Raw genomic sequence first — 11,490 nt, forward strand, 5'->3', positions numbered from 1 at the left:
CTGCCCCAGCTGCATCCTTGCAGCTGGCATGAATGGACTGAGAGCAGCCTCTGCACTTCAGAGAATCCCAAACTGGATGGGACCCACGAGGATCATCAATTCAAACTCCTGGCCCTGCCCAGGACACCCCAAGAACCCCACCCTGTGCCTGGGAGCAGTGTCCAAGCACTCCTGGAGCTCTGGGGCTGTGCCCATTCCCTGGGGAGCCTGGGCAGTGCCCAGGGGGAAGAACCTTCCCCTGATGTCCAACCTAAATCTTCTCAACCCAGCTCCAGCAGAGCAGAACTCAGGGTCTCCTTTTCTCCAGCCAAAAAGCCAAGTGCCCTCAGCCACTCCTCAGATGGCCCCATGGAGCCTTCACCATTTTCTTTGGAAAATGCTTTAGCTCCACAGATATCTCCACAGATATCTCCACGAGCTCTCTCTCCAGGGATGAAAAGCATCCCCCACAGTAATTGGGAAGGGGTATGACTGGGTGCTGAAAACAGAACTGAGGTACAATTACACCAGGAATCTGCATCTTTATACACAGGGTGATAGGGAGTGATATCTGAAGTTTTCTTTGTTTTGTTCAAGCCAAAAATGCCGAATCCGATGCAAAAATCCATTTTTACAGAAGAAAGGATTTCCAATTCTTGGCGTTCAAAGCATGCCTCAAGAAGGAATTTTTTCCAAACACTTTCCAGTAGCTCTACATCCTTTTTTCCTTATTTCCAGCAGTGTGGGGGGCAGCACAGAGGGGGCAGCTCGTCCCCTTTCAGCAGCCCTGGCCACACAGCCCTGCTGGGCTGGGCTGGAACTGGGATGAGGCTCATTCCCAGGGGCCCTCCATTGATTTCCGTTGCCTGACGACAGGAAAGCTTTATAATCCTATTAACTAAACACCCTTCCAAAGGGGACTTGTGTAAGCAGTCACAGCCACCCAGCCCCAGCAAATGCCCCAAAAATGCCCCAAAAGCTGGGCTGTGACACCCAGAGTGGCCAGGGAGGGGTCAGTGGTGGCCAGCACAGGGAAAATTTGGATGTCACCACCAAACACGAGCTCTGGCTGCAGGCCACTGAGCCACAGACTTTGCACAGGGACATGGTGCCCACACAGGCAAATTCACAGGAGCTGGCCCCTGAAACACTGACAAATCTCACTGCACCTGGTCCTCCTTGTGGGTGTCTGACAGCAAAAGATACACAGCTTGGCCCAAAATATATCAACATTCCGGGGGAGAAGGGAATTTCCTTGCTGCTTTCTAAGGAGAAAGGATACATTTAACTGTATTTGTAAAAGGTTTCAGGAGTGCAGCCCTCCCCTCCCAGTCAGCATGGACAGTGCGGGGGAAAAGCCATGAATCCAGCACGCAGGGGGTGTAAAATCCCAATTTCTGTGGCAGTCCCAGGTACCCAGAGCCATGTGGGTGGGAGAAGCTGCCAGGCTGTGCTGAGCTCCGGGGAAACGCAGGGACAGGGATGGAGCAGGGACAGGGACAGGGACAGGGACAGGGACAGGGACAGGGACAGGGACAGGGACAGGGACAGGGGATGGAGCAGGGATGGGGACAGGGATGGAGCAGGGACAGAGACAGGGACAGGGATGGAGCAGGAACAGGGATGCAGCAGGGACAGGGATGGAGCAGCCATGGGGACAGGGATGGAGCAGGGACAGAGACAGGGATGGAGCAGGGACAGAGATGGAGCAGGGACAGGGACAGGGATGGAGCAGGGACAGTGATGGAGCAGGGACAGGGACAGGGATGGAGCAGGGACAGGGATGGAGCAGGGACAGGGACAGTGACAGGGACAGGGATGGAACAGTCATAGGGATAGGGACAGGGATGGAGCAGGGACAGGAACAGGGACAGGGACAGGGACAGGGATGGAGCAGCCGCGGGGACAGGGATGGAGCAGTCTCAGGGACAGGGACAGGGATGGAGCAGGGACAGGGATGGAGCAGCCGCGGGGACAGGGATGGAGCAGTCTCACGGACAAGGACAGGGATGGAGCAGCCGCAGCTCCCCCAGCTGTCACACCAGGGGTGGGCGCCTGCCCGTGCCCCACCCCGCTGGAATCCCTGCGGGATCCTGGCAGGAGGAGGGACACAAAGGCGTTTCCAGCGGCAGAAGCGCTCCTTCCCCGGCTGGGGGAGCGTTTATCAGCCTGCCTGTGCCTCCGGCTGCTCGCACAGCACTGCCAAGGGCCGGGGCTGCTGTTGGCCCTGACGGGCACAGGGTGGGCTCTCTGTCAGGGGACGTGATGCCACAGCACCACCAGCAGTGCCAGGCACGCAGGGACAGCACGGGAGGCTGGGCATGGTCTCCTGAACCACCCCTGCCTCCTTTTGGGCTTATCCCAGCGGGGTAAAATCAGGGACACGGAGGACAGTGTCCAATCCAACCCTGGGCACGGGCTCTGCCTTCCAACCCCCCCAAAAGGCACAGGGCTTGCACCAGCCTCGTTATTTTGGTGGCACTGAGGACAGCACAGGCACCAGCAGAGCCTTCCTGTCACCATGGAAATGCTGAACGGGAGGGTTTGAAGCCTGCTGGGACTTTCAACCTCTCAGCCAAGAAAAACAGGGCCCTTAAACATCCACAAGCCCTCGTTTGTACGAGGGGAAGATTTGTGCTGCCTTTGGCCTGCTGGTCATGGGGCAGAAAATGTGGGACTTCCCCCAGGGTAAAAACCTCATGGGCTGAGATAAGAACAGTTTAATTATTGAAATACAGTAATAATGATAATAATGAAAAAGAAAGGACGCCCAGCCCTGCTCCTCCAGCCTCCACACGGGCAGAGCCCAACCCCTGCCCTGGGCCATGGCTGTGACCCTGTTCCTTCAGTTTAGGGCCATGGCTGTGCTCCTGTTCCATCAATTCAGGGCCATAGCTGTGCTCCTGTTCCTTTAATTCTGGACCATGGTTGTGTCCCTGTTCCATCAATTCAGGGCCATGGCTGTGTCACTGTTCCATCAGTTCAGGACCATGGCTGTGTCCCTGTTCTCTGTCATTCAGGATATGGCTGTGTCCCTGTTCCTTCAATTCAGGACATGGCTGTGCTCCTTTCCCTGTCATTCAGGACATGGTTGTGTCCCTGTTCTCTGTCATTCAGGACATGGCTGTGCTCCTTTCCCTGTCATTCAGGACATGGTTGTGTCCCTGTTCTCTGTCATTCAGGACATGGCTGTGCTCCTTTCCCTGTCACTCAGCACATGCAGCAGTGCCCAGGTGTGGCCAGGCTGTTCCTGCCTGCCCTGGACTTTGCCACCCCACCCTGGCTGCCCGTTGTGATTCACCCCAGGGGTGTCACACCCCCGGGGGAGGGTGAAGAGCTGTGTGACACTGCCGAGAGGGACGGGCAGGAAACACTCGGTGGGAAATCCGCTGCGGGATGGAGCCGGCGGGGCCAGAGGAGCGGCTGCCGGGGATTTCAAAGGGATTGCTCCTGGCTGTGCTGAGGGATGACCTCGACCTCCCCGCTCCGTGCCGAGGGCTCGCACGGAGCCGGCCGGAGCTCCTCCAGTGCTTGGCAGGGTTTGCTTCCTGCCGCCAGCCCCGGCAGGGTGTTTATGGCAGGGGAGTGGGAAACGGAGTGGGACTGCACGGAAAAGGAAAGATAAAAAGGGGCAGCGGAAGCCCCGAGAAGCCCATGAGGCAGAGCCGGGTGTTATCAGCCCAGGGAGAGCAGGCTCACACGGCCACATCCTGAATCCCAGCACAGCATCGCCCCCAGGCTGTGCCAGCGCCCTGCACGTCCCCTCCAGGCTGCCTGGAGTGCTCCTGCAGTGATCCCCCCTCGGAACACGGCAATGTCTGCAGCACACCTCGCTCAGCTTCTCCCCTCCTCCCTTTCTCTTCCAGACCCTACAGGGAAGTGTGGGGCTGCCTTGCCATCCCACAGCTCTGCCACCACATCTAAAGCTTCTGATTTTCTCCTGGTGCCCCACAGGGCAGCACAGAACAGGAATGGCTTCTCCACCCTCTGTGACCCATCAGGCCCCCACTGCACCCCTTCCTTCTCCCCAGACCCTTCACCCTGCTTCCCCTTTCCCCCATCTTTGGACCCCCTCTCCAGGCAGGGGGGTGGAGAACATGAATTCCATTTCCAGGGAGCATGAGGCTCGGCAGGGACAGGAGCCCTCAGGGCACAGCAAACCCGGGAGCACGGGGGGGGGCTGTAAATCCGTGCGGAGGATGAACTCCCGCTGCACCGCAGGGCCCGAGGGAGCGGAATCTCCGTGATCCCGCAGCCCCGAGCCGCCTTTGGCAGCAGCTGATGGCTCCAAACGCCGCCTCTGACCCGCGGCCAGGGCTGCAGAGCCGGGATGTCAGCGACAATCCGCGGAGACACCCTCGGTGCCCTGGGAGCCGAAAGGTCCCCAGGAAACCCAGCCAGTCAAACACGCAGATCCTCGAGGAAAACAGGCGGCTGAGCCCCAGGGCAGGTCACGCCGGCCGGGCTCGGGCGATCCCGCCGGGAAAAGCTGTCAACATCTGCAGCTCCGCCAGCGCATCCCGGGCGGGGAGGGATGGATTGCGTGTGGGAGCACCCAAAGAGCTGGCAGCAGCTGCCACAGCCCCCCTGACCGCCAGGGCTGTGCCAGCCCAGCCGCAGCGCCCCGGGCACGGGCTTGGCGCTCCTGATGTGACACCGGCGGCGCGGATGCGACAGCGACACGGGCAGCCGTGCCTGGCGGCCCCGGGGAAAGGTCAGGGCCGGGTCCCTGCTGCCCACGGAGTGCTGGGGGACAGCTGGGGCAGCTCCCAGGCACGAACGGGAGCGGGGGATCGGGGATTTATTTTCATGGGAAGGACGCGGTGATTGTCGCGGCCTTGCTGGGGTCTCCCACGGCTGTTCCCTCCTCCGTGTCCTTCGCGCTCTGCAGTCTCTAGATGCTCTCCAGCATGCTCTCTGCGCTGCTCTGCCTCTCATCCTGCTGCCCTGTGCTCTCCGTGCCAGCAGAGCCCCCCCAGCTGCGGCGGCGGGGCTGGAGATGGGCGAGGATGGAGCTGCCTCCACCTCGGCTCCTCCAGGGCGGGCAGTGCCCGCACACCGAGCTCTGCTCGTCACAGCCCAGCCCAGCTTGGCGTGCTGGGCTTTCCCAGGGAGCCGGTGCTGGCTCCGAGCCCGCTCCCATCACCGCTGACCCTTCCCAGCGCTGAACCCACGGCAATAACTCATCGGGAAAACAACAGTGCCATCTGCTGCACGGCCCCGCCGGGCTCCGGGCAGCCCTGGCCGGCCCACGCAGGGTCACACAGCCTGGCAGTGCCACCGGGCACAACACAGCGCCAGGCAGCGCCATCAGCAGGGAAGGCGGCCCCACAGCTGTCCTGGCATCAGCCACAGCTGGATGGGCTCTGGTTGGCACAGGAAGCACAGGGCAGCAGGATGAGAGGCAGAGCAGAACGTGCACATCTAGTGACTGCAGAGTGTGAACGGGCTCCCCTGGCAAAAGCAGGCAAAACATCTTCTCTATCAGCCCCTGGAGCTGAGACCCACCTTCCATCCTCTCCACAGGCAAGGGGAGGGGAAGGGGGAAGCAGCCCCTAACACTCACCAAGCCCTGGTGAGCTCCTTCACACCACCCTGAGCATCTCCTTTGGGGAGAAGTCCCAGATCCTGGCACTAGGCACCACGCACTCCCCCAGCTGAGCTGTGTCACCCCGATATCCCAGGGAAACTCCAGGTGGTGGGGACACCCGGGAGGGCAGGGTCAGCCTGGGGGAGCTGGCAGCAGCTCCCCTGCCCCTCCAGGCTCAGCCCCTGCGTGCAGTTTCCAGCTAACCAGCCCTGCCCCACGAGTGGTGGCAGCTTGGTGGCAGCTTGGTGGCAGGTGAAGCAGTTTCCCTGCACACACTGCCTGGAAAGCGTGCTGGCATCCTCCTCAGATGGGTTGCTATAGCAATGGGAAAGGTATCAGAAGCAAAATCCATCCTGATGGATAGTGCAGATTGCTCTGGACATCACCACCTGAGACAGAAGCCCTGACTGCCCTGATCAGGTCCAGCAGTCAGGCACCATTTAGGGAATGACAGAGTGAAAACACTACGAGGAGATGAAAACCACAACCCCAAAGACGCCCAGAATAACCACAGCCCTGAAAATCCCCTCATTTCTTCACTGAGCAACCTGGCTCAGAGATAACCCACTGCACGGAGCTAGGGGATGTCAGAGCCATCATTACAACATCCCAGAGATTTATTCCGGAGCCTGCAGCAGTCGCTGCATCCTCTGCTCATGCCCGATGAGCCCAGGCACACAGACCCGGGCGTGAGTGGGAGCTCCAGATGGAGCGGCTGAGCCGTGCCGAGGAGGGGACTTTGCATCTCTCCACCTGCTGCCTCCCAGCCCCTGCTGCCAGCTGGACCCTCCCTGGCTGTCACTTGTTGCCAGCTCGCCCCGCTGCCCCTGCAGAGCAGCTCCAGGAGCTCGCTCCGAGCCGCTGGAGCCGCTTCAGACGCTGGGGGCAGATGAAAGGGGAGACACGAGCGAGGGCAGCTCCCGCCGAGCTGAGCTCCCCGCGCTCGCCGCCTCCTGCCCCAGCCAGCCCGAGGCTGCTCATCCACCATCTGCTCCCTCCTGCCGCCCACACGGCCAGACAGGGACACGGGGGTGAGCCTGCAGCCCTGCCTGGTTCAGGATGGAAGCCTCCTTCCGAGCCAGCTCAAGAGCAGGTTTCCCTTTCAAAGGCTGAAATTCACCCTTGCACGTGAACCTTGGCTTTCACATGTCGGGACACCTGGAACAACACACCTGCAGCACTGAGAGATGAAAAAAACCTCCTTGTTTGCTCAGCTTATTTACTCTGCGACACTCAGTTTTACCAGTTGTTTGTGTGGGTCTTTCCCTTAGCAACCAGGGAGAGGAACATTTACAAGGCATGAAAAATGTAGCTGTGCAGCCCTCAGAACTGGCAGGGTGAGGCTGCGGGTGCAGCTGGAAATTCCTCTTAACTGGTAGCCACAAACAACGGGACCTCAAGGAATTGCACCCCTTAAAAGGCAGAGTGGCTCATCCCCTTGAGCAGGAGGAACCAGGACTTTAAACCTCTGCTCTCCACCCACGCAGGATGCTGGGCTTGGAACAAATATCTCTACATGGCTCAGTTTACCCATATAAAATATACCTATAAATACATATATAAAATGGGGTGAGCATAAAAACGTGACAGGAAGACTAAAGCTGAGAGCTTAATGCAAAACATTCTGTAGGATGCCACATGCATTCCCCAACATGGGAAGCTGAGCTCCTCTGGACATCTTTTTCCAGACAGCCTTACACCTTTAATCTTCTGGATCTCCCAGCAAGATCAATCTTCCCACTCCATAATGACAGAAAACTCTTGTTCTTGACCCTAGGCAGGGCCAGGACCCAAACTCCAGTATTTTGGCTGCCAATCCCCTTTTCCAAAGGGACGAGCCACCATCCAGCACACACCGGTGTGGCACTAGGGCCTGGCTCACACACGTGCCCCCAAGAGAGTTAATTCAGCTTTTAATTGGGCTGGACCAAGGTGAGTGAAGCCCAGACCAAGGAGATCCACAGAGTGCAGGAGGCAGCTCTGGAATGCACATTTTCCAGCCCCAAAATGGATCCCAGCCCACTTCTCCAGCACAGCATCAGCCCTTCCCTTTATTCATTCCTGGTCTCCAAGGAGCCATTGCTGCCCACTTACATTCCCAGCACCCCCCAAGGGCAGCAGGGATGGGATCAAACATCAGAAGAAGAAGAGAAAGCAAAAATGAGAGGAGCATCAGGACCAAACCTAGAGCCATGCTCTGGTGCCACCCCCAAATTTCATACCTTGGCTTCACCCTCCCCTAACCCAAAGCACCAGGGGGGTTGGGAGTGCAGAGCTGTAGCCCACCTCGGCTGGATTTAGCTTTTTTAGCCTCATAAACATACCAGGCAGAGACAGGGGACCTGCTGGTGCCCCTTGGCCTGAGCGGTGCCAGGGGAGCCGGCCCTGGCTCGGCGGGCAGCAGCGCCAGCCTGGCAGCAGCATCGCAGCACGGCGCTGCTGCAGCATCGCGGCGCCCTCCGAGCCTGTCCCAAACCTGTCCCTTCCCCTCCCCATCCGCCAGCTCCTCTTCTCCCAGCCGCATTAAACATCGTACAAACAGAAAGCGAAAAAAAAATCAAGGAAAAAACACCGAAAAACAGACTTCCCCCCCGCTCCCTCGGCAAAGCTCCTCCGCTGCACACCGGGGCTGCTGGCACGTCCAGTGACCCCGGCCCCAGGAGGCAGCAAGGCACGGCCACCTGCAGCTACAGAGCCCCCCGGCTCCTCACCCTCATCAATCCCCCGCGGACACCGCCCCGAGCCCCGTCTGAGAGCCGGGACCGAGCCCGGGGACAGCCCGGAGGGCCAGAAGCGGCTCCCGGCGCACTCACCTGGCTGTCGATCATCATCGTGCCCCGCTCATAGCCCCGCGGCCGCGCCGAGAGCCGCTGGCCCCGCTGCGGGGCCGGGGCCGCGCTCAGGGCCGGGGGCGATGCTGCGAGCCGCCCATGGGCCCCGCCGGCCCCGCCAGCGCCGAGCGCCCAGCGCCGAGCGCGGCCGAGAGCGGAGAGCGGCGGGGGCGGAGCGGGGCGGGCGCCGGTACCGGCGGGGAGGCAGGGACGGAGGGACGGAGGGACGGAGGGAGGGAGGGAGGGACGGAGGGAGGGGACGGCTCCGGCTCCGCCCGGCCCCGGCAGAGGGGCTGCTCCGCACGGACACCGCTCCGGGGGTACCGGGGCGATGCTTGGCGTTTTTGGGGTGTTTTTCCCCCGGAGCGGGAGGCACCGGGCGGACCCCGGCGGGGAGAGGGGAGAAGAACTTGGGGAGTGGTCGAGAGAGACCCCCGGGACCCCACGGGCTGTCCGGCTCTGGAGGAGAGACCCGGGTAGCCAGGGCACCCCACGCTCCTCTCCGGAGCCCGGCACAGAAATGGGGTGCGGGGGGACCCCCGGGCAGCGCTGCGGGAGCCAGCGGGGTTTCCCTGGAAACAGCTCCGGTCCCCATCGTTTGTCATGAGGAGGCCGATGCCATGAGCCATTCCACGGGGAGAAGGAGCCGGGAGAAGGCTGCAGTCCATGGCCGAGCGCTCCCAGGCGCTGCGGGGCTGCTCCTGGGCACAACACCCCGTGCTGGCCCCAGCAGCCATCCCCGATTTCTGCAGGGGGTGAGCGACAAGGCACAGCCCGCAGCACCTGCCCGTGCCGCTCCTCCGTGGCTCGGGGCCAGCTGAACCAGCAGCTCTGGCCGGGGAGCGCAGCCAGGAAAGGAAAAGGTGCTGCCAGGGCTCTGCCCCTGGCGCTGGATGCTGCTACAGAGCGACATCTTTCTAATTATAGTAACGGTGTCAGTGAGAAACGCGGCGAGAAAAACACGCACGCCAAAAGGTCTAGAGCTGTGTGATTTGCTGCTGGCAAAACTCGCCAAAAACCACACCGGAATGAAGCGCTTTTTAAATGTAATTTGTACTCATCTGGCTTGCTTTAAATCGGCTGGAGGTTCAGCAGGGGAGCAGGGGGATGATGTGGGCATACAAGCAGAGGAGATTTGTGGTTGAAACTGCCTCTTTACTCCTAAGGCTTTACACTAGTTTTACACAAAACAGCGACATTTGGTGGATCTATGTTTCAGCTAAATATAGCACAGGAAAAGTCACGTCAGTACAGCAACACTCGTGGGGAAAGGAGGGAGTCTGGTGGGCAGGCAGACACTCAAATGTCACTCCTCAGATGGGTTTTTCTAGTGATGCTTCCCTAAAACATTTGATTGTGTGGAGCAGAACTCCAGGGCTGGGGATTTACCGTTGGATTTTACAACCCAACCCACTCCTGTAACTCCTTCTCCTGTTCCTGCTGTCCCCAGAACAGCCTGTCACTGTCACTGTTTCTGTCACTGTCACTCCACCTGGAGAGCAGCTGTAGCTCTGTGTGTGTCACCCCCGGGGTCCCACGGGGACTTGCTGGGGCAGGAGGTGAAGCAGAGCAGGTGGGATTGAAGTGAGAAAATAATAACCTTGGTGCTAGGAGCTGCCCTTCGAGATCAGAGCAAATCCCCGCTGAGTGCAAACACAGAGCAAGAGACAGAGAGTCCCTCCCTCAAAAAGCTGAACAGGGGAGGTGACAAAGGGCAGGGGAGTGAGGCCAGCAGCCTGGCAGGGAGCTCCCAGCCTTCCTTGCCACCACCAGCTGCACGAAGGCAGCCGGATGCACGTGGCTTTTGCACAAGCTGGTTTTGTGCAGGGAGTGTGTGACTGATGTTCTTACCCCCTCTGCTCAAAGATCATCTCATTTCCGTGCCCCACAGGCACAGATCTCACCCACAGAGAGTTTGAGTAAGCCAGTCCTTTCATGAATGCTTCCGTGTGGTACAAAACGACATTTCTGGTCAAAACTGTCAGGGAACATCACCTGTGGGAGGGTTATGGGAAATCCAAACCAGAGAGGAAAATAATCCTAATCTGGCTAAGTGGAAATGATTCTTGTGTTATCAGTGGGGAGAATGAGAGGATCAGAGCCTGGCCCCACCTCAGATCATATCCAGTGCTGGAAATTTCTGTTTCACATCACACAGAGAAATTTGCCCTTTGGGGGTGGATGCACTGGGCAAGACAGCAGCAGGGAGAAGGAAAGAAACAGCCTGTCAGATGAGTGCTTAAATTAGAGGGACTATGAATGATGAGTCTGTTCCAGCCGAGCAGAAAGGGATGGAAGGAAAAAGGGGCCCTTGGGAAGGCAACAAGCTGCTGCTCTGAGGCTGGGTCAAGGGCTTGAGTGGGAAATACCTTGAGAGCACAACCACATCCCCAGGCAGTGGGGTTTATTTACACGTGGTTGCTCAGTTTTCATGCAGTCCCCTGCATTTCTAAGTCCAAATTCCTTTGGCACAAGAACACGTAAGACAACGTTGTCCCCCATGAGAGTGGCACTGTGCTGCCTGCCTACCACGTGCCTCAGTTTCCCCACTGGGTGTGGGTGGGGAATGCACATCAGAAAACAGGTGCTGGGGAAGCTCCCACCGTGCACACAAGCCTCAGGCTGCACAATGCAAACTGGGAGAAGGAAAGCTGGCTGCTGCTGCTGGGGGAAGGGGATTAATCAGCAGGGGATGACAACAGAAGTCCAGCCTTTCATTAATTACAGCAGGGCACGAGCTGATTCAGGGAGCATCTCCCACACGGCGCTGTGGGGGTTTTTTTCTGCAGACATTCTCCTCTCCCTGGAGGCACCAGGAGTTGGTAGGTACTGCTTCAAACCACAGCCCCGTGGAGCAGAACTGTGTCACACAACACAAGCCATTCCCCTGGGGAGAAGCTGCAGGCCTGCCAGGAAAATAAACACGTTTGGCACAGCACAAGGCAGGCCATTATGGTGTCAATCAGAGGGCTGAGGATTCAGCCAAAAGGCAGCTCGGATGCAGGGCTCAGACCAAGCCCTTCACAATTTGTCCAAAACAGGTACCCCAGAAACACAGACCACCCTCTATCACCCATCATCTGTGCTGCA

General features: G+C 59.1%; 1 protein-coding gene across 1 annotated transcript in view; it reads right to left on the reverse strand.

Annotated features, from left to right (window-relative positions):
- The window catches only part of RALGDS (ral guanine nucleotide dissociation stimulator), a 58,101-nt gene extending 49,510 nt beyond the window's left edge, over nucleotides 1-8,591 (reverse strand). Inside the window, exon 1 of the mRNA XM_064393995.1 lies at nucleotides 8,383-8,591. Coding sequence (XP_064250065.1) covers nucleotides 8,383-8,400 — 18 coding nt within the window. The 5' untranslated portion in view covers nucleotides 8,401-8,591. The remainder of the gene's footprint in view (nucleotides 1-8,382) is intronic.
- Between the last annotated feature and the right edge of the window lie 2,899 nt (nucleotides 8,592-11,490).

This window comes from Passer domesticus, chromosome 18 (assembly GCF_036417665.1).
Source record: "Passer domesticus isolate bPasDom1 chromosome 18, bPasDom1.hap1, whole genome shotgun sequence".
Taxonomy (NCBI): Eukaryota; Metazoa; Chordata; class Aves; order Passeriformes; family Passeridae; genus Passer; species Passer domesticus.